General features: G+C 35.2%; 1 protein-coding gene across 2 annotated transcripts; it reads left to right on the top strand.

Annotated features, from left to right (window-relative positions):
- The first annotated feature begins 206 nt into the window (after window positions 1–206).
- Window positions 207–27,886, top strand: LOC112058380 (putative helicase MOV-10). Of its 2 annotated transcripts, none has more exons than XM_052888014.1 (20): window positions 207–492; window positions 617–743; window positions 1,617–1,719; window positions 2,244–2,406; window positions 4,111–4,238; window positions 4,487–4,593; window positions 5,185–5,322; window positions 5,929–6,025; window positions 6,396–6,492; window positions 7,389–7,494; window positions 8,137–8,310; window positions 8,386–8,533; window positions 10,058–10,206; window positions 11,271–11,405; window positions 12,000–12,193; window positions 13,633–13,778; window positions 15,555–15,673; window positions 17,142–17,253; window positions 18,038–18,214; window positions 22,868–27,886. In XM_052888014.1, the coding sequence occupies exons 2-20, from the start codon at window positions 622–624 to the stop codon at window positions 23,138–23,140; spliced, it is 2,688 nt and encodes an 895-aa protein (XP_052743974.1). In that variant the 5' UTR covers window positions 207–492; window positions 617–621; the 3' UTR covers window positions 23,141–27,886. The 2 variants fall into 2 exon arrangements, with proteins under 2 accessions (XP_052743974.1, XP_023954942.1); XM_024099174.2 differs by having other exon boundaries at window positions 208–399.

The raw sequence follows: 27,886 nt of genomic DNA, 5'->3' as shown, positions 1-27,886 counted from the left end.
TTTCAAAAGTGACTGACAAATGGAACCGGAAATAGAAATATCAGAATTCTACGGAATTAATAAACAGACTATAAGTGCATATTTTGTTCTGTGTTCTCAGATGGTAACCAAGAACAACGCAATGTTTTACTAATAAAAAGTGATCTGTGACTCAATGTACTCTATGGTAACTGGTCGTGGTCTGTGGTTCAGTTTATTATTTTAATATTTTTGTTCGGGGATTTCCGTTAGAAGTTACACTTCTTGAATTCTTGATTCTTGTCTCGTTTTGTCTCGTCCATCAAGTGGTCCAATAATAGAAATAATTGTGAAATATTTTCATTTATTTGTTTTCTCTACTTTAAAGAACTTAGACGTATATGTAATCTAATAAGTTTAACAAAATACATCCACAAAAAGGTAGATCAAATCATTAAGTACTTTCTCTTGTTTCAAAGTTATATTAGCGACTATTACCACCACGTTTCTTTTTGTGAATCCTTTTCCTTTGTTGTAGGTATTTTTTTTTATTTTTGAGACCCTAGAAATTGAATATTCTTTGTTTTTTTAATTAAATGAAATTAACTTGGGAATATCAGTAAACTCCTGTCATTTACTATTAATTTGTACTTTGCAGCGAAAATGTTAACATGTCAGGTATGCGGTGTAGTCGACGAGTATTACGATGAAAACTCTGATGTTCATCACAATGATACCCCGAAACATCAGGCCAACATGATTTTACTACACTATAAAAACAATAAGTAAGTTTATTTTCTTTAACTTATATGACCAGCTTTGTGTTATTTTGATTGTTGTGGGTACTTGTATTATTTTGTGATTTATATTCCTATTAAAACATTGCAAAATGAAGTTAATTTTAACTGCATATTTGCAATGAAAAAATATATATATACTTTGAACAACTTAATGTCCAAAATATTTATTTTTCACTAAATCAAACCAGAACCATTTACAGATTGAATGCAAAATGAGACTGAATGCATTTATGTTTAAGCCCTTGGTCCTTGTCCTTTGTGAAAAAATACATTGGATCTTGTCACTGGGCTGTTAGGATCTCACAAGTTACAGGTCATTTGTCTTTACTAAATAGATCATTGGTTTCCAAAATGGACCTCCAGGTGACAATAAAATTACAATTACAACATCAAAGTTCACAATTTGTCAGTGGGGGTTCATGAAAATGTGTCAAGTTTCATAGTGGTTTAATTAGTGTTAGTTGTTGATTCAGCCATAAACCCAAATTTCCATAGGGCTTGCCTTTTTTTTGTTGAGTTTTAGATAGAAATGTAGCAGGGGGACTACCAGAACCAATTTTGAAAGTTCTATGACTATGAAAAAAAATAGTTTTGGAACTTCTGAGCTAGATCATAAGCTACTTTGATTTTTAACCGACTTCAAAAAGGAGTAGGTTCACCGATTACTCAAAGACGCCTGGACCAATTTCAAAAATTTTTTGAATTATATTAGCATTTGGAACATCACCACTATTTTGTGGTTAAAGTATTTATCACTAGACAGATAATCTCTCTGTACATTGTAAAGTTTTCAAACAAGCAATTAAACTAGTTATTCATTAGAATTAAGTTAATTAATAAAGTTCTCTTTTATTACAGAAAATATTTCAGCAAGAACCGGGATGGTGTCATCGTATTAGGCAGTGCAGAGGCATCCTCTAATAAGGTCCCAGAGACAGATCATGTGAAAATAATAATTTATGTAAGAAAAGTTTTGTACAAATGATAGTTTTAATTGCCTTGTTCGTATAACAGTTTGCTTAAAAGGGCACAGATTCATGTCCTAGGTCAGGACATGGTCATTAAATATTTTACTTTTTTTTTTCTAGAAATTTTTTTGTACCAGTCTTATGAAGATGTTTCACACTTGTTTGTTCTGTTTATTTAACATCCAATAGTGGTTGTTACAAATCGAAACATTATTGTTGCCAACCTGCTCGGCCACATTGGAGCAGGATTGTAGGCATAAGCTCCTAATCCTGATAAGCATAAAGACTGCTGTTGTCACTAAAATACCTGGGTTTTAGTGGATATTTGCCTAATATGAGAAATATTTACCAACACCAATTAATTAGCAAACAATCATTTCATTACATGATTGGGATCATAGTTCGGTGCTTATTTATTTTGATAGCTGATGAGTTGAAAACTACTGAGTAATTTCATAGCTAATATTGGTTAACATAAGTTTCCTTGAAATAGCTATAGTCAAATTTTTATATTCAGGTAAAACCAAAACAGATTGTCAAGTTCTCATTCAAGATCAGCAATGATATGAAAAATGAAGATTTGTTAGTGGTGGGCATTCATCTAGCCCATCCACAGCCCCAGTTTGTGATGAATGACCACCCCTTCATTTTTGGAGGGGACCCTCACATATTAAGTAAAAGTAAGTATATAAATTATTAAGTTTCATTTCTATTAAAACATCTCATTAGCAGTCTTGAATTGGAAATCTGGTACCTCAGACTCTCTAAGGTGAAACATTGCTTGATAAACCAACACTTTTGATCATTATTATTTACTATACTAGGTGTAGGTGAGTTCTGCACTAAAGTAGCACTCCTTGCTTTATGACTAGTATTGGTATATACTTGCTATCTTAATGCCTTTCAAATTACTCTCCCAGATCAGAGCAACTTAGTACGATGGGGGAAAGCCACTGAAAAATCTTGCTATACGTGTGGTGAGGCAATAGGAACAGCAAGGCACTTGTTGGTTGGATGCAAGGTGCTCCTGGATAGGGATCTTTACTCACTTCTTCATGATAGAGTACTTCAAATTATAAGTGAAGCTATAAGTCTCGCAGTAGCTAGAGGATTAAATAGGATTAACTACAACAAAAAGACAAGTTAACTTCGTCAAAGCAGGCTAAAAATCCTAGTAAACCCTATTAAATCCTCGGTTCTGCACCTGATTTGACTTTGCTAATGGATACATATGAAAAACATAAAATCCCTGAGGATGTTGCTATTTTCCTTTTTTCCCAAGAAACTAAACATATAGTACTTATTAAGCCCACTGTGCCATGGGAGACTAACATTCCGAAGGACTGCAGTATAAAAGTGAATAAATATTATGATCTAACAAATAAACTAACAAAAAATGGCTTTGTAGTTAGTCTGTATGCCATAGAAGTAGGTCTGAGAGGATTATCAGCAAAATCTCCATAACTTGCTTAAAGACCGTGGCCTCTCTAGAACTGCACCCAGCGCCGTACAATCAATCCATGGATTGCTAAGATATCTATAATCCATGGATTGTCTCGTCTCACCCACATCTTAATTTGCATGAAATATTTTATAAAAGTACCCTGTGTGTTTTTCTCTGCTACACATCCGATGTCTGATGGACCCAATAAAGTGAATTGATGTAATTCAATGATATTCGTCTTACAATGTGATTCAGTGTTTGGGACCTTGAATGAAAATAAATGGATGTGGACTAAGTTCACAGGTGTCTGTGTATATACTTGTAGATTGAATAAATCATTATTATTATTATTCTAACAGTATTTCTGCAAATTTAGTAGTGTAACATACTTATGATATTGGACTGATAAGATATGAATCATGATTAAAACATATAATACCTATTATTAGATTATTGATTTAGATTTTTGTAATGAAGTCCTACTTTCAAAATTATTCTGTACTAGCAGACGCCCTGCGAATTGACCACCGTAGTTACGGTTTATATGAAAATATGGGGATAAAATATAGCCTATGTTTATCAGGGATAATGTAGGATTCTAATGGAGAAAAAATTTTTTTTAATCAGTCCGGAAGATTCAGAGCCTATTCAATTCAAACAAACAATTAAACTCCTATTCATAATATTAGTATAGATATCAATGAATATGATTTTTTTTTTTAATTTTTACTAATCTGTATTAAGGCAACCATTACTGATTTTAATGCAGTGCTATCTATTATGACAAACATAATTTTCCAAATTTCACCCCCTAATGGAAGTTCCAGCAGGAAGCAATCCTAAATTCATGCAGACAAAGCCACATGCATCTGTTATTCATTAATAACAATGTCTATGCAATACATCAATTAGGTGATTCAATATGACATTTCTCTTTCAGAATCAACACTAAACCAGGAAGTCAGTGTTGAATTCCATGCTCAAGATATTGGTCAATATGAAATGCCTATTATGCTTACATTTTATCGTAGAAGCGACGAAAAGCATATCATATTAATACGTGAAATGGTGAGATGGTCTTTTTCTATAGCAATAGTTGATGGAACAAGCAAACAATAGGGATGATGACAGTTTTTTAAATTGTATATAAATTAAGATTATGGTAATAGTAAAGCAATTTTGTAAAAGTAACAGGATATCTGCGATCATCTTTCCTTTCCATTGCACGTTGTGTGGTGATGAGTTTATGCCTCGAACTTGTGTTGTAGACCCAGGTTTGGCAAGGGCATTGATGACAATGATTAATGTGATTGCAGGTGGTTATAGTGCAAGAACATGAGGTCCAACATACAAGCAAAAAGAGCCCTTACCTTAATGAAGACTGGCAAAATGCAGATCATTTTATACAGTCAATAACTCATGTGTACGTACAAACATAATTTTTTTTTTTTAAACTATAGCCTGTCATAAGTTACAATTTGATTGATACTTTAATTTAAAAAATGTCTTTAGTGGGTCAGCTACAGTTCAGTTATCAAACCATATTCGGCTCACTGCTGAGCTTGAGTCTCCTCTCAGAATGAGACAGGTTAGGCCAAAGTCTACCATGCTGGCCCAATGCGGATTGGCAGACTTCACACATGCAGAGAATTAAGAAAATTCTTTGGGATGCCGGTTTCCTCACGATGTTTTCAATCAGCGTTTGAGACACGTGATATTTAATTTCTTAAAATGCACACTTGGGGGTGCATGCTCCGGACTGGATTCAAACCCACACCTTCTGGAATCAGAGGCATAGGTGATATCCACTGGACTCTCAGTTACATATCGTAATAATTAAAATTTGGGTTATTTTATATAGCCCGTCTCATATAAGAAGAGAGGCCTGACTCTCTAAATTAAGCTGTTAAGTTTGACAATGTTGTTGATGATGATGATGATGATGATGATGATGATGATGATGATGATGATGATGATGATGATGATGTATTAAGAAGTTAAAATTGATTTACAGGCCATATCAAATAAAATTCAAGATACCGAAGCTGCTTAAGGTGCTTTTGCCAAAAGGCTTGGACGAGAAAGCCCTAGAGGGACTGCAGATGCCTGCAGATGTGATGGAGAAACTGCGACTATTGCTCATATCCACTAGGTATCTATCTAAATACATATATACAACTCAAAGGTGACTGACTGACATGGTGATCAATCAACGCACAGCCCAAACCACTGGATGGATCGGGCTGAAATTTGGCATGCAGATAGATGTTAGAAGGATTTTGATCAATCCTTCCCCCAAGGGGATAAAATTGGGGTTGTAAGTTTGTATGGAAAGTCCTTCATTTTTAGACTTACAATTTTAAAATTTTCTTCATAAAATAAAAAAAAAATCAGAAATATAATGTGATTCAAGAAATTTTAAAATTCAACCCCTAAAGTGGTGAAATAGGGGTTGAAAGTTTACATTGACTTCCACGCGGATGAAGTCGCGGGCGTCCGCTAGTTTTTTATAAATTATTCCTCCTGTCTGTATGTTCGAGATAAACTTGAGACTACTGAACTGATATTAATGCAGTTTCCTCCAATAGTGATTCATGAGGAACTTTTAGGTAATTTGTCAAGATTTTAGTGTCACTATGTAGTTCATAGTTAAGTATTGGGATTTATGCTAGTCTAAAATCTATTTTGTAATTTAATTATAATTTCACCGAGTTCAAATGTATATTCTTTTAATATGCTTTGTCTTCTTTTTTTTCAGAGCTATATTTGATGAGGGAGCAACCAAAAACAATTATATGATTTATTTTCACCATTTACTATGGTGGGAGGAAATTATTTCAAAGATTAATTTGAGGGTATGTTTCATAGTTTATAAAACTTGGTGTTACTTAGTCAAAATTAAATTATTTGAAGATTTAATTTACAAAAACTTTTGAGTTTTTTTACATTTGTAATGGTTAGATACAATGGGCTCAGGAAGAATATATACTCAAAGGCACAATTATCCACCCACTTTAATATACTCGCGTCATATTAAAGCGGGCGGATAATTGTGCCTCTGAGTATTTATAATTACTGAGAAGTTGTTCATGATCCATAAATTGCTTTCAAAATAATATAAATAATAATTAGGATTTTTTTTAACATCTGTTTTAGAAAATAAAAAAAATTATTTAGCAATACAACACGAACAGGCAGACATGATTTTTGAATTTTTTTTTTCAGAAATACAATATGTTTGGTGTAAAAATCGAAAATAGGCCAGAAGGATTCTTTCTTGAAGTACCAGGGTTAGCTGAGAAGCGACCCTCATTGTTACGAGGTAATAATACTGTAGTAGTCCAAAGTATTCTACGCGGTGGATTTACAAAGCCTCAATAGCTCAATGGTAAGGGCGGTCGGACTCATCACCGAGGGGCTCAGACCAATTATTGTATAGGACCTGCCTCGCTAGACGTTACTTTTCTGTCAAATTATATGCTCAACGATCTAATGCGATTATAAAAACTGTCTCTATAGAGTCGATGTTAAATAGTTGTAATCGTGTGTTAAAGAGCTCCGTAAAAATACCTTTTTGTGTAATTGAATTGTGTAAAAACGGGCAAAAACTTCTAGTTCAGTATAAGATATATACCAAATCTAAGCTCGTTTTCTTCAGAAAATGACAGACAATTTTGTTTGTGACTATAAGTGCGATACAGGTCCTTCTATAATTGGTCTGAGCCGAGGGGTGATGGTTCGATGCCCGCCCGTTGGTCTATTGTCGTACCCACTCCTAATACAGTTTTTCTCGACTAGTTGGAGGGAAATGAGAATATTGGCCATATTTAAAAGATATAGCAAATATTCTTTAAAAAAAATAGTTATTGTCATCATAATGCTTACTGGTATTTTGACCTAACATTGGCTTTAATTGGAACATATTAATTTCAAATAGTATTACAAGTTCTAATAGATAGATTTTGAAGCACTCATCAAGAATCTATTATTTTATATATTGATGACTAGCTGACGCCGCACGGTTTCACCCGCGTATTTCCCGTTCCCGTAAGAGTACGGGGAGTATAAAATGTAGCCTATAGCCTTCCTCAATAAAAGGGCTATCTAACACTGAAAGAATTTTTCGAAGGACCAGTAGTTGCTTAGATTAGCGCGTTCAATCAAGCAAACAAACAAACATATAGATGGGGCCATATTGATGATGCATTTGGGTTTCAGGTGATCGTGTGTACATACGTCCACAAGATAATCAAACAATTGTCTTTGAAAGTATAATCAAAGACATCAATGACACTCACGTTCAGTTATATAAGATGGATCAGGCGTAAGTAACTTTTACTCAGAACTTGCGTACTGGCTACTTTTTGCTACTTTTTGCTTAATAGGTCAACCCTTTTTTTTAACAATCTCAGCAAAAGCTGCAAAAGCAACAGTAAAAAAACAGCTGGTTAGTAACAACTTTTGTTACACTACCATCCTCCCAATTTCTATCAATAATGAGGTTACTATAAATTTCCTGGTAACTCAGTTAGCTACCAGAATCAAGAATTTTCGTAAATAAAAAAGTTGATTGTCTCATTGAGATGAAGCTACTCACGAAAAATTTACTTGTTAGTAATCAGGTGTAAAAATGTTCTACGTATCCCTGACTATATTTTAAAATAGTTGTCTTATTCATAATAAAAAAAATTAAAAAACAGAAATCAAAATAGTTTCTTTAAAAAAATATGGCGGTTCAAACTATAGTCTGAGAGTATGCCACCCGCCCGCACTTTTGTGCAGAGTAGGTACTTAACCTACTCTGCACACGATCGAGTTATTCCCGAAAAGCGGGACCGAGTTTGTCCCGCGCGGGACTTTGATTTAAAAATCGGGACGTTTGGCAACGCTGCTGTACCTACTCCTGACACAGTTCCAACTGATTGGAGGGCGATAGAAGTTTGTCACAGTGGTCATATTGTTTCAGATTTTTCAACAACTACTACAGCTGTGATTCATTGTATGACATTCGGTTCCTCATGTCCCGTGTGCCTTTGGAGCGTATGCACGAAGCTGTCTCCACCGTGTTCAAGTCGAAGCAAGAAAGCCGTATTTTTCCCCAACCCGTAGCTAAGAAAGTTTACTTGAAGCCTGTCACCGAGTGAGTTAACAATTAGTTATTACAAATTCCTTTATGAAAACAAACAAAAAACAACAATTTTACTCTAATTTCTAGGTTCTACAATCCTCTTATAGAGCGGAATCAAGAGCAGCGATCGGCTGTTGAGCACATAGTTTCGGGCACGTCCGGCAAGGCACCTTACATTGTGTTTGGGCCTCCAGGCACTGGGAAGACCATGACCATCGTCGAGGCTATAGTACAGGTGAATGAACTTACCATTAGGACTCAAAATCCCGAGCAGCTTTCCGCCGTTGGAGCATATAATGATGGGCAAGTCCGGCTAGGCGGCCTACATCGTGTTCGGGCCGTCGGACACTGGCAAGACCATGACCATCGTCGAGGCTATAGTGCAGGTGAATGAACTTATCATTAGAACTCAAAATCCCGAGCAGCGTTCCGCCGTTGTAGTATATGATGGGCAAGTCCGGCAAGACGCCTTACATCGTATTCGGTCGCCGGGCACTGGCAAAACCATGACCATTGTCGAGGCTATAGTGCAGGTGAGTGAACTTACCATTAGGAGTGAAAATCCAGAGCAACATTCGGCCGTTGTAATATATAGTGATAGGCAAGTCCGGCAAGGCGGCCTACATCGTACTCGGGCCGCCGGGCACTGGCAAGACCATGACCATCGTCGAGGCTATAGTGCAGGTGAATGAACTTACCATTAGAACTCAAAATCCGGAGCAACGTTCAGCCGTGGAGCATAATATAGTGATGGGCAAGTCCGGCAAGACAGCCTACATCGTGTTCGGGCCGCCGGGCACTGACAAGACCATGAGCATCGTCGAGGCTATAGTGCAGGTGAATGAACTTACCATTAGAACTCAAAATCCGGAGCAACGTTCAGTCGTGGAGCATAATATAGTGATGGGCAAGTCCGGCAAGACGGCCTACATCGTGTTCGGGCCGCCGGGCACTGGCAAAACTATGACCATCGTCGGGGCTATAGTACAGGTGAATGAACTTACCATCGGGACTCAAAATCCGTAGCAGCGTCCGGCCGTTGGAGCATATAGTGATGGGCAAGTGCGGCAAGGCGGCCTACATCGTGTTCGGGCCGCCGGACACTGGCAAGACATGACCATCATCGAGGCTATAGTGCAGGTGAATGAACTTACCACTGGGACTATAAATCCGGAGCAACATTCGGCCGTTGTAGTATATAGTGATGGGCAAGTCCGGCAAGACAACGGCGGCGTAGAACCTCGTCCTTTTTGGAAGCCGGTTAAAATAACAAACAGCTGAGTGATTCTGACGACACGTGTTAAGTTCATGACCTTTGAGTAGTTACCTATTTTTCGGACAGCCCGTGCGCCTTGGCCAGGCGGCATTCTTTGATAGACTTGTTTCTGTCTCGCCGCAGTTATATTGCAGGGGTAAGAAATGATTTTCTTTTTACAAATATTAATGATTTAATATTTATTTTAATTTTTTTTATTTAGTATATTTTCCATATAGGTTGTTTTCCTATGTTTGAATGTCGATTCCGAAAACGCTCCTCAAAGGTACAACAGGGTTTTTGGTACACACTGTATAACAAACATACAGACAGACAGACAAAAATTTTACTGATTGCATTTTTGGCATCAGTATCGATCACTAATCACCCCCTGATAGTTATTTTGGAAATATATTTCATGTACAGAATTGATTTTTCTACAGATTTATTATAAGTACAGATATAAATAGATTAACATCATTAACATTTTTATATATTTTCCAGTTAGTAGCTAAAAACTCCAAGAACCGCGTGATGGTGTGCACCGACTCTAACATGGCGGCCGACCACATCGCGATGATGCTGTTGCAGTATAACAAGAAGCTCAACATGCCCAACTTCCTGTTGCGCGGCAACTCACAGTCCAGGGAGTGGTATGCTTAATTTAATGTAATAGGGATGATGACAGTTTCTTAAATTGTATACAAAATATACCTATGCTAATAGTAAAGCAATTTTGTAAAAGTAACAGGGTATCTGCGATCATTACTTTTGGAGCTACAGGGATTTAAAGGGCCAGATTTGCGGCGCTGCCGCGGTTCCCTGAAAAACGCCTCATACAAAATGGCACGAACTAATGACGTCGGAGGTAATGAATCAATCAATTTATACATAAAAAGCTTACGCCCATACAAATAAGTTCATGATCATTAGATTTGTATGGGCGTTCAAACAAAATTACTAATATCTTTGTTATTTGTGCGTTTATGTTTATAGTTCACTTATTAAAAAATGTCACATTTAATGTAAGGAAGCTAAAACTGTATAAATTTACATCTAATTACGATAAAAGATTTTTAATAGATTTTTAAATTTTATAATCTCCTTTATTGTGCAAATATCCAGACAATCTTTGCTTTTTATGTATAAATTAGATAACATTGACCTTATTTACCCGAATGTATCATAAAAAATCAATATAATATTCAAACCTAGTCATCATCCCCATTGTAATGTGTAATCTACTAAACAAAGGACATGTCCCAATTTTGTATGGAGGCCTTTATTCCCAGTGTCAACTAAGCAGAACAAATTATTTTTATCTTACAAGAACATAAAATATAGATAAGAAGAAAAACTCCGAGCAGAGTCCTAAACTTGCACTACAGGATGTAGGGTTAAGGAATTCCTTGACGATCGATCAACTTCTTCTTTCTCTTTTCCCTGCCTAGTCAAATTTGGTAAAATCCTATTAGAGCAGCTTTGGATACTTCTTCTAATATAGAAATAGCTGCACTTCTAGAGAGGCCAAGGAAAGTGGTTGTTGAAAGTTCGAAAGTTGTACTCGTATACATAATGTTACGAGATGTATGACTGTGTGTTATTTAGCTTAATAATCTAAACAGCTTGCTTTGGACTTAACAGACATCTTGGTTTCTTTATGTCATGACTTCTCTACCACCTTCATCGAATACCTAATTAGTCTTTTCCTCGCCAGGACTGTGATGCCGTCAGCGCTGGCGCCGGTGTCAAACGGCACCAGCTTCGAGACATTTTACTCTCTGAAAAACACGCATGTCTCAATGTACAGGATATTTGTCACCACACTGTTGCATGCCGCCAAATATGGATCGTGAGTCATTTTATATCGACTGTTTGATAAATTAATAATTAACAAAAAATAATAATTAAATATTGATCGTTTATTTATTTTATTACAAGTCTGCATCAATCTATCTATCCTATTAAAAAGTGGATGCACAATCAGCCAAAAACGTCCCCACTCAATGAGTGCCAAACACAACTTCTTAGCACTCAATTCAAGTAGTCACATTTGCAAATTCAACCTTAAACTCAAACATTAAGGTTGAATTTGGGATTTTATTGAATATTGGACTACATTTAAGGTTTTCATTACCAATAATTCTAAAACTGTCAAACCAAAATTGGCCAGTTTTTAAGTGAAATTTTCTACATGACTGTGCATCCTTTTACTATAAGAGGTCAATGCAAGTTTGATAGAAAAATATAAATTCTTTGTTTTTCCCGTGTGGTTCCCGTTCTCGTCGGAATACGGGGATAATAGCCCCCATCATTGAATAGGATATCTAATACTTAAAGAATTTTTCAAATCGGACCAGTAGTTCCTGAGATTAGCGCGTTCAAGCAAACAAAGTCTTCAGCTTTATAATGTTAGTATAGATTTGTTTTTCTTATATTTCCACAGTCAAAGATCTCAATCGGAGTATAAGCTTCAAATGACACACCTGTTCATTGATGAAGCAGCTCAAGCCTCTGAACCCGCTACCCTGGTGCCAGTGACTGGGCTACTCTCACCCAAAGGCAGCCTCATCCTGGCCGGTGACCCACAACAGTTGGGGCCTGTGTGCATTTCAGCAGAGGCTAAGAGTAGAGGCTTAGGTAAGTTTAAAACAAAACAGCGACGAATATCTTAGCATTCCATGGATTCACCGTACGGGTACCGGATCTATCGCGTGGTAGATAGAAAACATCCGAGAAAAGTCCAGGACTTGTGACCACTGGACATTGGCGTATCTAGGATTATTTCCTGTGGTGGGCTTGGGGTGGGGCTACATATCACTGAACAAAGTCGATACTCAATATAAAAATTTCGTTAGCAATATTTGTGGACGCAGACCTCTAAAACGGCTCGACTTATTTTTTTTTTGTATCTATGTTAGGTATCAGATAAGGTCTTAATATATTTTTCAAAATCTTTATTGCTTATAGGTTTTTCTTTATTATAAGTTGTAATTGTTATTATTTGATATTTTAAATGATATTTTGTGTAAATATGGTATTTCGGCGTCCATCATAGAATTTCAAATCGGTAGCTCAATATCCCAGGGTGGGCACTGGACCATTCTAGGGTGGGCCCGGCCCACCCGCTATATACGCCTATGCCACTGGATCTATGGTTAAGGAATTCCTTGATAATCGATCAACACTCCCCTCCTCTGCTCGTGTTGTTCTCCCTACCTATCCAAATTTGGTAACATCCTATTAGAGCAGCTTTGGATACCCGTTCTAATATAGAACTAGCTGCACTTCTAGAGAGTCCAACGATTTTGTTCTCTCAGAAAAAACAATTTTCTTTCTGGTTTTTATGAAATGTTTATTGTATGTAAATTCTGACTGAAATAAGTCTCAGAATTGGTTTTATATTATTGGCACGAGATCTGGCTTAAGAAATATATACCGTGATCTGTTATTTATTTGTAATAAGGAATAAATTATAAAAAATATTTACATTGACACATTGCACATAGGTTGCCTAGTAAAATTGCGGCCGGTTAGTATTAATCTCCTTTCCTCATACGTTAATAAAAGAAAATCGTTTACTCGTTGATAGAATATACCCAAAAGAATTGAAAAAGAAAGCTTGCCTGCTTCAAAGTTTCGAATTTTATATCTTTCACAGTTGTGGGGTTGCCAGATATAAAAAAAAGGTATGGCTTAAACAGTTATGTAATGTTATTTATAAATCCTCATCAGTTGTTTAGTCGTCTAATAAGTCAAATGAAAATTCATTTTATGCTTAATTTAACTGTATTAGGTTGCCTTTGATCTATTTTGTTTGTTATATCTAATTTGAATATGCAACCTATGTGCTATATGCACAAATTAATAACAGATGAGTGTATATAGTTCTAATGACGGACCTTAGTCCATATAGATATTTATCTAAAGATTTAATCAACTTTCTTTTAAATTTGAATAGTGTATTGAGGCTATGACATTTGTAAAATTGTGTATATGTTGAAATCAGTTCGACTTTTCGTCTTGCGCCTATTCATGACAAGTACACTGAATTTATGCATGTGCTAAATTGGTTTCAGGAACATCCCTCTTGGAGCGTTTGAAAAACACATACGAGAACTTATATGAGGATCCCGACTACATCACGATGCTGGTGCAAAACTTCCGTTCGGACCCCGACATATTGGCTATACCTAATGAATTTTTCTACGACAACAGCTTAAAGGTAAAAAGACATGTTTTTAACCAACTTTATATATTTTATTGAGTCATTTCGGACCCTTACACGAAATTAATATTGATTATTATTAAATTTGATATGAGTTAACTACCCTATTGAAAGCTATCAATGAGTATCTACCTAATGTAGGCCATATTTTATCCCCCACAAGCAAAAGAAGCTAGATATCTTGGACTTTACTTGGATAGTCGTCTTACATGGAAAAAGCGCATATTTACCAAGCGGAAAGAAAAGGTCTGGTCTCTCTTTATTTATTTTTTTTGTATTCTTTACAAGTTAGCCCTTGATTACAATCTCACCTAATGGTAAGTGATGATGCAATCAAAGATGGAAGCGGGCTAACTTGTTAGGAGGAGGATTAAAATCCACACCCCTATCGGTTTCTACAAGACATCGTACCGGAACGCTAAATCGCTTGGCGGTACGTCTTTGTCGGTAGGGTGGTAACTAGCCACGGCAGAAGCCTCCCACCAACCATACCTGGACCAATCAAGAAACCCTCAATCGGCCCAGCTGGGGATCGAACCCAGGTCCTCTGTCTTGTAAATCCACCGCGGATGCCACTGCGCCACGGAGACAGTCTCGCTTGACAACAAACTGCTGCTATACAAGTGCATTCTGAAACCTGTCTGTCCTGTCTTATGGGATCCAACTCTGGGGAACCGCCTCCAACTAAACAGAGATTTACAAAGGTTTCAGTCTAAGATGCTGAGAATAATTTCAATTACACCATTACCAACAAACATGAAAGGTTACAAGAAGGGCTTAGATAACCATCCAAACATACTTGCAACACAATTAATGAAGAATGAGTCCAAATTTAAAAGACAAAAGAAAAGCTCCTACTGACCTTTAATAAAGAAAAAGATACATAGGGCTCTGTCACTGGATGTGATACCCTCCCAAGTCATGACAATATACGGACCAATAACAGATTGCAAAGAAAGAAATTATATTTTATCCCTGAAATCTAACGGGAATGGATTTAACCTCGAGAGGTCTGCTAGTTAAATATTTATACACTGTACAATTTTCTTCGTCTTAAACCAAAATCCTGCATAAAGTTCCCAATGTGTACTATCCATTTGTGTTAATTATTATAAAAAAAGAAAGTGCAATTCAAGAAGTTACAATTGTAACAAACTTTCAAAAATTGATTATTTTAAAACATCCTGTATTTTCTAACACCTACCTATTAGAGACCGCGCGGTTTGCGGTCTTTTTGAGATGAGCGAAAAATAACATCGTACGTGCTACCTTCTGATGACTTTGAAGGTGGTGCCAAGACATTGACGTATTTATTAAAGCCGTTTCTGAAGGAACCACGGGAAAGAACTATCTGAAAATCGTAAAACTTTATGATTTAAACGGCTTAAGTTAATGCATCACTGTGTTGGCACCGCCTTCAAAGTGATCAGAAGGTAACACGTACGATGTAATTTTTCGCTTTTTAGTTTATTTTCTGATTTAGAAAGTCTGTTAAATTTTTGATTTTTTTATTGGTATTCCTTTTTTTATTTTAAATATTGTCTCTGTAGAATCGATGTTTCATTGTTGTAATTGTGTCCGTCAGTTAAAGAACTCCGTAAAAACACCGTTTTGTGTAGTTGAATGGTTTAAAAAAACGGACAATATTTTCTAGTTTAGTAGTAGTAGCGAGACTAGTCCTTGTTTAGTATAAGTTATATATAATGTTTGTTAATTTAGGTTCGAGACTAGTCCTTATGTATTTAGTCTAAGGATGATGATGTTTGTTCGTAGCCTTTAGCCCCGCTGGATCCTCTCAGTCGAGTGAGTGTGCTGGGCCTGCCCGGCGGCGAGCGCGCCTTGGTGTTCCACGCTGTCAATTCTCGCGAACAGAGAATGGGCAACGCTCCGAGGTGAGATCTCTAACATCCTTATTTATCAATAGCAGATCCACTAAAGTCAGAAGACATTATCTTGAGCATTGGCTTATTTATTCATTTATTTGTTTTAAACAAATAAATGTATATATATTTATTCATTTATTTGTTTTAAACAAATAAATGAATAAATAAGCCGTGGACCAAATAAACAAATTGTTTATTTGGTCTACCAGTGACTGTTGCAGCATTTACACAACCACAATTAAAAAAAACACAAACACAGGCTCTGCACAATCAAATGAAGGTAGACACGGCATGCACATTTCCCTAATATTAAAATAAATTAACGATTACATAAAATCAGTTTACATAATAAAAAAAAATTACATTTTAAAGTAACAAGGAAAAGAATTTAGCTTACAAATTATTTGTAAGCTAATTGGGGTTTTTATGGTCTTTGTGTTATGAGTGGTGTAATTTTTAACTTATTATACTGACGTGTGGTTAACTCAATAAGTTCATTTTAGTTTAGTTTCTTAATAAATGGTGTTACTTTTATGAGGAAACTTTTGGTGGAAGTATGAATGATATATTTGATTGAAATTTGGGGCTTTGCAACAAAGATAAACCTTAAAGACCTACAAATTTCTCAAAACGAAATAATCAAAATGTTATTTAATTATGACTACCTAACTCCTACATCAAAATTGTACAAAAATACAGACATCATGAATATCAAACAATTACATGCCTACTATACTTGTATATTAATAAGAAAAATTCTTAATAAAACAATTCACACACATATTACTTTTACAAAAGTACATCAGGTGCAGAGTCGAATCAGCCGTAGAAAGGATCATATTTTGTTACCGCGTCAAAGGACTTGTCTCGGTAAGAGACATATAAAATTTGAAGGCGTGCAAATTTATAATAAATTACCTGTGGATGTGAAGAATGCCAAATCGTTAAACACATTTAAAACTAAATTAAGAAAATATATACAGTGGTATTACCACTAACACTTACACTGTGGTAACGATTTCGCACCGAACATTGTACATTTCTGTAGGTAGAACGAAAAAAATTGTTTGCTTTCAGCTGATTGTAAAATAGTTAATAAGATTTATTTAAAGTTGTTTCTCTGTAAGTGAATGTAGATTCTTTAAGAGATGTAGATTCTTTCGTTAATTTGGGATTTCGCTATCCACCGGGAGCCCACTTAAAACTGTATTCAGAAAATCCTTTCTTAGCGAATTAATACTATATCATTATAATAATATGCGTGCCAAACAGCGCAAAGTGTTGTTAGATCAATCAATAAAGGTTTCCTTTTATAGCTAAATACAGATTATTACAGACAAAAAAAGTAATGAATTTTGCATGCACAATACTTAATTCATCATTGAACGGTGAAATATTGAATGACGATGCCTTAAATGAGCTATAAATAAATAAATCTTTTAAAATGTCTTTACATTGTTTCTGAATTTCCTTTCAGTTACTTCAATGAGAAAGAACTTGATATGCTCAAAAGGTATATCAAGGCGCTGATAGAGAAACATAATGTGGCTTCTAAAGACATTGGTGTAATTGCTCCATACATAAGACAGGTATGTATTCTGTATTCTCACCATCTATGTACGATACGAGAGACGTGATAGCCCAGTGGATATGACCTCTCCCTCCAATTCCGGAGGTTGTGGGTTCGAATCTGGTCCGGGGCATGCAACTCCAACTTTCCAGTTGTGTGCATTTTAAGAAATTAAATATCACGTGTCTCAAACGGTGAAGGAAAACATCGTGAGGAAAGGAAAGTCTGCCAATCTCATTCTGAGAGGCGACTCGAGCTCAGCAGTGAGCCGAATATGGGTTGATAACGACGACTATCTATTTATCTATCGTAATCTATGATTGCAACTTGTTTTCATAGGAGGCATGGATTTTTCAGGATAAAAGTAGCCTATGTGTTGTTGTATTAACATCCTCTAACTTCCAGTGAAAGCCTTATTAAAATCGTTTCAACGAAAATTTTGACATAGATTTTTTTTTTGGTATTGTGTAAATAATTATTATTAGCACTTAAGAAAAAACAGATATCTTGCAATCACAGACACACATTTCATGTTTATTCATATGTATGTACTAGCGGGCGCCCGCGACTTAGTCCGCGGGGAAGTCAGTGTTTCACAAATCCCGCAGGAACCATAAATCTTTCTGGGATCTTTCTGTGAATGTGTGTCTTTAATCCAGAGTAAAATCTATTTTCATTCCAAATTTCAGCCAAATCGCCGCAAATTTGCCAAAGTTTTATACAAAATTTGATAGATCGCTATGTCAGTCAGTCAGTTAGTTACCTTTGAGTTTATATATTTAGATTGACGATGATTTTAACAGGTGTACAAAATGAAAGTATGGCTGGCCAATGAGAAGTATACCGATATAGAAGTGGGGACTGTGGAATCGTTTCAAGGCAAAGAGAAGCGTGTCATCTTGGTGTCAACTGTGCGCGCCAACTGCAGACTCTTGGACTATGACGCCAAATATGGACTCGGATTTCTGGTTGATGATAAGGTAAGGTATTTTCACTATTCTTCCTCAAAAACACTGTCTTATTACCACTCAACAACGGGGCGAAACAAGCATTTCAGCCTCTAGCGGCTAAAATTATTTTGTTTTTTTTTTTTTAATTTTTGTCTGTTACGAGTACTAGCCTATTATAAAAGGTTTAATTCGCAAATAGTTCATCATACTAAAATAATGACCTCTACAAAACGGAAGGTTTTATTCGAAAACATATTATGTAAGGCCCTGATTGTTTTATAAAAAATTGAAATTGGAGGAAAATGCAACGTTCTTGTCTGTAGAATGCGTATTTTTATTATTTGATTTTTATTTAGTTGCGAGATGCGTCTGCAAAAAAGAATTTTAACATTGAATACTGTACTAAATTATTCTATTTTCTTGCATTCGTAGTGAAAAGTATAGTGTGACACGCGGAGCTAAACCCATTATAAACTCGGTTTCTATTTAGCTGACCTCGCTTTACGGCTTGTGCCTTAAAAATACCTCTTATATAATGGTTCTTTTTAGCAATTACTATTATGTGTTGCTATGTGATAACAAACAAAAACCCTGGCTGAGTTTTTTTAATGAAATAGAAAGCTCTCTAGTCTGTTGGTAGGCGTCGGCCGGGGCTAGCCACCCTACCGGCAAAAACGTACCGCCAAGTGATTTAGCGTTCTGATACGATGCTGTGTAGAAACTGTCAGGAATATGGGTAGAATATACATGTACGTCTTCCATCTTACAGTTGAATTCATAGACGCTGCAGGGGACCATTCACCCGCTGAGTGTCGATTATCTAAGCCAATATTGACAACACTGAAAATATAGCCGTCTCTTTCATCCCAACCTATCGTAACATGAGAGTGATATTTTCGTTCGTCTTTTCTCTTCACAAGACAAGTCATGTGCCTCGACATAACTCGTGAAGAGGAAAATACATAGACGGCCAATAGCAGGCGAATCGGCAACATCGCCGTACTGTAGGTCTCTTTTGTCCCACCGCTACGAAAGAGAGCGATATTTTAGTCGTGGCGTGCATTTGCGGTCTACAGAAAAACACAAACTAAATTATTATCTCATTATCTTGACATACGTTGAATCATTGTCTATAGTCTGGCAAGTTCGTTGATAACACTCCCATGGGAGTGTCTGTCACTCGCATATCATAATATGCGGGCGACAGATGGACTGCGCGGGTGTGAAATCGTGCGTGTGGGAAAGTGACGTGCATCAGTCCTGGGTTTTTCATTCATCGCTACGCGCCCCCCGCCCCGCGCGGAACATCGGGAGTGTTACAAACGAAATTGCCAATGTATATAATAAACACACGTCATTAATTATGTCGGAAATATTATATGAAAATCCCTTTATTTGTAAATAAGGAGGGATTATTAGCAACTGTAGTAGCCCAGTGCATATGACTTCTGCCATTGAGTCGAAAAGCGTAGATTCAAATCAGGTCTGGGGCATGCACCTCCAACTTTTCATTTCACACTGTGCTAGCATGACTCGTGAATCGTGAAATAGAATCGTGGCTTAAATCTTGTTTACCATCAACGTCCTACTCGTTGCCGGGTTTTAGGCTTATACGCAATGACCGCGTGGGTAAGGGTGGTGGTGGAGTGGCGATCTACTTGCGGTCTTATATTTCTTTCTCTATTGTTGATTCGTCTCCACAACCTCCTTCACCTGATGCGGCTGAGCACCTGCTGCTAGAAGTTGTCCTATCGCAAACAAAAATTCTTCTTGGCGTGTTCTATTGTCCACCATCTGTTTCTAATTACTTTTACTCATTTGAAACTTTACTGGAACAAGTAGTCCCCTTGTATAGTCACAGCATAATTCTGGGGGATTTAAATACATGCCTAATTAAAGATGACTATCGCAGTAAGAAGTTAATGACTGCAGTTGAATCATGTAGTTTATCTGTCCTGCCACTTACTGCTACACATTATTCTCCTGGTTGTACTCCATCTCTTCTTGACCTTATTATTGTGTCTTCTCCTGATTTCGTCTTCAAGCATGGTCAATGTCCAGCTGAAGCATTTTCGTATCATGATTTGATTTATCTTTCCTATAAATTACGTCCTCCTAAGGCAAAATCGAGAATACTTCTGCAGCGTAACTTTGCTGGAATTGATAAAAATCGCCTTTGTGATGATGCTACGAATTTGGATTGGTCTGTTATTGCAGATGTAGATTCAGTTGATTGCAAGGTAGACTTATTTAATACCCTAATAACTCAGCTCTATGACGTGCATGCTCCGGTAAGGCCGATTAAAATGAAACACCTACCTGCTCCTTGGCTTACTGATGATATAAAAATTTATATGAACAAAAAGAATTCTGCAAAATATAAATATAAAACAACTGACTCTGAAGCGAATCGTCTTAAATATCATAAGGCTCGGAATCGCTGTAATACATTATGTAGAGATGCACAACGACGCCACATTTTTAAATCAGTAGAAAATGGCAATTCTGCCAAAACTTGGAAATTTCTAGAATCTCTTGGAGTTGGTAAATCTTCCCCTAATAATCCTATCAATATTGATATCGAACATCTGAATAAACATTTTGCTACTTCCGATACGATTGATAGTATTGATAAAGAACGTACACTTAACATTCTTTCTTCTGCTTCAACTCCTAATCATTTACCCTTTTTCTTTGAGTCTTTCACTGAATGTGATGTTAAGAAGAGCATTTTATCGATCGTCTCAAATGCTGTCGGTTCTGATGACGTGAGCCGTAATATGATCATTCCCATCATTGATATTGTTATCCCAGTTCTTACCCATATCCTAAATTATTCCATCCACTCCAGTAAATTTCCTGAGGCATGGAAGAGTGCTCAAATTATTCCATTACCTAAAAAAATTACCCCTAATTCCTTCTCAGACTTTCGACCTATTTCAATTTTGCCTTTTCTGTCAAAAGTCCTTGAAAAATTGGTTTTCCGACAGTTGAGTCTTTTTCTTAGCAAGCATTCCATTCTAAGTCCCTTTCAATCCGGTTTTCGCCCTGGTCATAGTACGGTCACAGCTTTAGCAAAAGTTACTGATGATATCCGCTGGGCGATGGATAATAGACAACTCACAGTCTTAGTTCTGCTAGATTTTAGTAATGCTTTTAACACTGTTGACTATGACATTTTGTTGGGTTTATTATGCTCTCTTAACATATCTCCATCGGTGGTTGACTGGTTTCGGAGTTACCTCAATGGCCGTAAACAGCGTATTCGCGTTCACGATTCTTTCTCATCTTGGTGCGATGTTTCGGCCGGGGTACCTCAGGGTGGCGTGTTATCTCCTTTACTCTTTTCCATATTCATTAATTCTATCACTCAATGTTTCACTTCTCTTTACCATATGTATGCAGATGATGTGCAAATATATCGCTCGTCAACTCTTGAGAACCTTGGCTCTGCTGTGTCTGCTATTAATAAAGATCTAAATGCAATTTCAGTATGGAGCAAACAGTATGGGCTTAAGGTTAACCCTATTAAATCAAAAACAATTATTATTGGCAGTCCTAGTCTAATCTCAAGAGTTGTTTGGGGCGACGTACCACCTATTATTTACAACGGTGTCATGATACCGTATTGTGATTCGGTTAAAAACCTTGGAGTTGTTATGGACAAGGAATTATCGTGGTGCATGCATATCAAGGAGTTGAGTAGGAGGACGTTTGCGACGTTGAGTTCGTTACGACGCCTACGTTCTCTTCTTCCAATTCCTACCAAAGTTATGTTAGCAAATTCTCTCCTACTCTCTGTTCTCGATTATGCGGACGCAAGCTATCCCAGTTTGACTGAGGACTATCTTAATAAACTTGAGCGACTTCAAAATGTTGCAATTCGGTTTATATTTAGCCTTCGCAAATATGACCATATATCTGAATTTCGTCAGAAACTCAAGTGGCTTCCTATTCGCCGTCGTCGGGATCTGCATGTACTTTCTCTTCTGTACTGTGTGCTCTTTAATCCAAAATATCCTCCTTATCTTAAGGAGAAATTCACATTTCTGGGAGTGCAATCAGAGCTAAGAACATGTCGTGCTCTTACTCTGTGTATGCCTTTCCATAGGAGTAAATTTTATAAGTGTTCATTTGTTGTTCGTGCTATTAAGCTATGGAATGCACTCCCAGTCGACATTCGGAAATCCAAATCCCTTGACATGTTTAAAAAATCCGTTAAGACATATTATCTTAGTCACTAGTTACATATTTTATTTTATTAGAATATTTATCATACGACATAATGATATATTTATATATTAGTTTATTTTATGATATTTATAATTATTATATAATTTGTGTATTATGGTTTATGTATTAGTGTGTAGTTATTTGTATGTATGTATATGTACAATATTATTACGTACACACCACCTACAGTTGTCCTAATAAGTTCCTAAGCCTAAGGTTGCCTGGAAGAGATCGCTACTAAGCGATAAGGCCGCCTTTTGTATTCTACTTTTTCTTGTGTTTCTGTTTTGCTTGTTTTCTTTTATTTTTGTGGTGTACAAATAAAGTGTATTAAATAAAATAAAATAAAATGACTGATTATTATCCTTCTCAACCTGAGAGGAGACTCCTGCTCAAAAGTGAGCCAAGTATACGTTTGTTAATGATAACATTACTTATATAACTTTCCAGCGCTACAACGTAACACTGACCCGGGCCAAAGCCAAACTGATTATAATTGGCAACCCGGCTTGCCTCACGCGGGACCGCAAATGGCGTAGATACATGGAGTTTGCGCGCGAGTTGAACTGCTATTACGGCGCAGAGACCCAACAACTGGAACGTACAGCTGAGCTACTTCATGAGGTCACCAAAAAACGGTTCGACAAATGCAGGTTGTCCGACTACATTATACCAAAGAGCACCAATACACCCAAAAAACAATCAAAATCCAAAAAAAAGTAAGCCCACGTAGATCCATTGACACAGCATACATTCATCTGGATATATCTTAGATCCATTCGAATAGCATACTTTGATTTTTTCAATTTGCTGATTGCGATAAATCCATGTGAATTATGAAGAAATTGTTGATTTGTACCCATTTTGGGTATACTGCTTCTTTTTTTTGTGTTTCTATTTTTCTATCTTTGTTAGTTTTTCTATTTTTCTATATTTGTATTGTTTTTCTATATTTGAATTATTTTTCTGTTTTTGTAATTTTTCATTATTTTGGTGGTATCACGGGAAGTCTATTTTTTGTTCATTTACTTACTGTTTGACGAATTGCAATAAATACAATGGTGATGATTAGAAGTATTAAGTTTTTTGCTAGTATTTTTTTACGAGTTTGGTTATTATGATTATTGGGACTTGTAACAAGATTATGTATTTCACAAAATAATTAATACTTTCAACTTATATGATTTGTTACACATAAGTTTACTAATTGACAGACACCAAATAAATAATAATTCTAAAAGAAATGGCAAGTTTTTTAAAGTAGATTCTTATAAGTGATTGATGTAATCTCTAAATAGGCAATAATGTTATTTATTGAAATAGTATTATTTTTACTTGTTAAAAATATTTGTTATGTGTGCCCTAAAACTTCTTCACTGTCTATTAACTCTCTATCTTCTAGAGTCTAGATGTTTTATTTCGATTTTATGCTAAATAGTATGGTAGGAGTTACAAAAACACTTTACAAAAGAGACTAAATAACTCCTCATATGCGCTGTACAACGGTGGTAGTTAAGCGTGCAAGCTAATTCATTATTGATTCGCATTTTGCCTTTTGCCCCACTTAAGTCATAAAAATAAATAATAATAACAATAATCTAAAATATATAAAATAGCTCGCACACCTGTACCGCGCAGATGAGAATTTAATTCAGTGGTTTGCCCACTGCCCCGTGAGGATGTCGCTGTTGTGCTTTTAGATGTTTTCAAAATGGCGGCCGCCGCGACTTTAGTTCCAGTTTTGGCCACCGGGTCAGGTTCATGGCACTTTAGAGTATCAAATTGAAGTACATAATATTTTATGTGAAACAAATCATATATTACAATAAAATTAACTCGTAATTTTTGTGATATAAATTTACGAATTTAATAACAAATAAATAAAGGTCCTGTGATATTATTATAATCCATAGGTTTAAGACATATGTTATTTTAGTTATATTGTCTAGAGAATAATTTTATATATCAGTTACCAATGCCATATACTTGAATGACAGAGCTATTAGAAGTATTACAATTTACCTACTAATCTAAGGCTCATGTTAAAAAAAATATTACAATTTACCTACAAATATAAGGTTGGTTAAGTTAATAGTTAATTTATTAACTGGTCGCCATAATTATTTTGGATTATAAACGTGGGTGCAAGTTTTTATCACTACATATAGTTGTACTAATCAACATCAAGAAGTCGATTTGGTTTTGGTTTCTAAGTAAACTAAAGGAGTGTCAGCACGACAGAAACGCGTTGTTAAATTATTTTAAGTAGAACAGGAGGAGGCGTGTGGCATAGAAACCCATTTATCATAACAGTTTCCTAACAACATCTCGCAGACAGATGATAATTTATAAACATGTTTCTGCTTTGGTGATGCTTCATTACAATTACAACTAAAACCAAAATGAAACCGTCTAGCGAAAGTAGAAGATAGTTTATTTAAATACAACACCGCAGATTTAAATGTAAATGGCTAAATATTTTTTATAATGTGTTAGCGTTTAAGACTTCAAAAAGCATTTTAATGTTAGTCCATACATATTTTGTAAAAATAAGAAAATATTTCAAGGGTCCAACAAAAAATATGTCGAGCTTATATATTTTTTTTTAATTAATATTGATTAAATAAATTATTGAAACAATACTATGATATCACTAAATAAGGCCAATGAGACAAATAATAATATTAAACTTCAACAAGTGAGTGAAAAGATTTATTTCCAAATTGATGATAAAGTTTCTAGGCTGGCCGGAATTATAAAAAATCTTCAAACTAATCGCCTTTTCTACTGCAACCTTAGTATGTTAGTTGAAGAAATTTTTTCCTTCGTTGTTAGCAACATGGTTAGGTTTTTTACTTATCTGGCCAGGCTACATTCTTTATCTGTAAACTTTTTAATTTTTTTTTATCTATGGATTCATAATAGTATAGGAGTGGTGTGTAGAGTTACAGAATTAATTAATAGAATTACAGCTTGCAACAATGCATAATGGAGACTAAAATATATAGACTAAAAACTAAGTCAGTAAGTAATAGTCTGCGATTTGTCGTGTCGATTATGAATAGTCTGAATCACGTTGCGCGCTCAATACCATCACCACAAATGGCCGATCGCTATCGTATTTGAAACGACAGACTGCAAATTACTCAACTTATGAACAACTCCATAATGCAAAATATTACCCGCTCTAGCTATGGTACACATCGATTTTACCGTAAAATAAAAAAATGTATAGGAATGATGACATGTCCGATTGATAGGTCGATCACGTGACTTATTGATAACTATAATATTTCATAGACTTTTAATTTTCAAAGCGATTGTAGAAAGAGAATCAATATGTAACATGGCTAGAACGGCAGTATCGCCTTGTCTGTCAGTCTCAACATTGCTGATAAATCTAAATATCATTCTATAACTTTGACCATCACTACAACGTGAAAGCATGTTTTTTTGAAACTACTATGTATGTGAATCAATAGGTTATATGCTTATTTGTTTATATTATTCCTAGTTTTAATGATTATACCTTTAAATAATCAATGTATTTGTTTGCATACATAAATAGTTGACTGCACAAACTTAACATATATTATTATGTTGCTTTACACAGTATCATGGATGCCTCTTGGTTACGGATGACATACAAAATCTTCGATATAAAGCCTCATCTATTTTTCATTAGCAAGTCAAGTTTTGTTGTATCAAGTAAAAAAATAAATTATTGTAAAAATCTAAGGACCTGACTGTATGAAATATACATAATTTATAAATTAATATTTATTTCTCAAATAACCGAGACAAATCCCATGACACTTAATTACTATTATGTTGAAATCTATCATGACGTCTAGGCTTAGCATAGCCTTACCAAAATATAAAAAAAAACCTGGAGCGCCATCTTTAATTTTTTTGCAGTCAGTGCTAGTATGATAATACTTTTTATACAGCATGTTTTTATTTTAATTTTAATTTTTTTGGTCAGGCTCTAAAATACGCTTAGTTTCAGTTATTATTAGTGATTAATTCTTGCTTCATTACCCACATAGGTGACTTGTTTTTATTTATAAACGGCTATTGTTTTATACATCACGTTTTTTTAATGATTAATTTATCTTGTTATTCATATAATGTAGTGTTAATTAAATTTTTTTAAATTACAAATTATTATCATTTCAATAATTGTGTAATTATTATTTTATTAATAATTATTTCAATGTAATTCTTAGTATACCTACCTGCACATTTTCCCTATACTCTTGTCAATCGTATCATTTATAAAAATACAAAGGCCATAGATATTTTAATTGTAATTAAATTTTACAATATGTAAATGCAAAAAAAAAATTTTGATTCATCAAGTAACGTTTTTAATTTACACTTATCATAATTATTACAACATTAAAATGTCTCCAAAATGTGGTATGATTGTAATCATAGAGTAGAATGTATTGTAATATAGGGAAGAAAGTGTTACCAGGTAAAAGCATCTAAAATTCCATTTAATAGTTGACTTACAGTTCAAGGTCTAAAAGACAACTTGATATCTATTTTCATCTTATGGAACCTAAAATATGCTTTCTCTGTAAGTTAATAGTACCATTTAATTATGAGTGCATTACAAATATTCGATAACATTTAGATTTTAAGAATAAATAAAACATTATGAACTTAATAAAAGTAAATATCTGTGAACCAGTGTAATAATAACACAGTTACAGTGTTTTGTTATGTTGTTAATCTATAGTACATTTAACAAGACGAGTTAAAATACGTAAATGACCTAATCGTTACTAAGTTACATGTAGAAGCGAGCTAGTATTATCTGTCTTTATCTGATGTAAGCAATCCTGTAGTCAATTTGCTTACATTCTTTATCTCGTCTTATTGAACGTACTATATATTATTTTTACCTGGCAATTTCACACGTTGTGCTAATATAACGCGTCACGTCTTGCGTTTCATAGTCCAAGCACAGTGTGTGAATGTATTGAGGTACTAAGTTCAAAAATTTATCTATGTAAACTGATCGACATTATAACTGGCTAATCAGGTTCTCACATACCCAAGAACAGTCATATATACATACATACACTCTGTTGTTTCAACTTTCAGAAAATTATGTGCTTGTGGGCTTTATATAAGTTAAGTCATTAACTTTTTAAAACCGAAGTGCGTTCGCGAGGCACTTCCGAGTTTTAACGGACTTTTTGAGAGTGGAACAAATGGGTGCATTTGTACAATTATCCGATTCACGCTTACACCTATGTCGAGTCTCTTTACTGGACGCACCTAATGATTTATTTAATTTTAAAATCTAATACAACAAACAATATATTATAATTATTATCAGTTCATGATGTTACCTATCAGTACATAAGATTTAGGTTAGTAGGTACTAAGAAAAAAATATTTTTTATAATGGTATTAAGACCAGATTATTACTTTTGAATAAAATAATTGGTTGAA

Source organism: Bicyclus anynana, chromosome 21 (genome assembly GCF_947172395.1).
Source record: "Bicyclus anynana chromosome 21, ilBicAnyn1.1, whole genome shotgun sequence".
Lineage (NCBI taxonomy): Eukaryota > Metazoa > Arthropoda > Insecta > Lepidoptera > Nymphalidae > Bicyclus > Bicyclus anynana.
The sequence above is the reverse complement of the archived record's forward strand: the minus strand, read 5'-3'. Positions and strand labels throughout refer to the sequence as shown.

Bases quoted from the DNA above. Each gene is read 5' to 3' on its own strand.
- LOC112058380 (XM_052888014.1), top strand. From the start codon at position 622: ATGTTAACATGTCAGGTATGCGGTGTAGTCGACGAGTATTACGATGAA. The intron at 744-1,616 runs GTAAGTTTATTT...CTTTTATTACAG, and splicing joins CTACACTATAAAAACAATAA to AAAATATTTCAGCAAGAACC. The intron at 8,534-10,057 runs GTGAATGAACTT...TATATTTTCCAG, and splicing joins TCGTCGAGGCTATAGTACAG to TTAGTAGCTAAAAACTCCAA.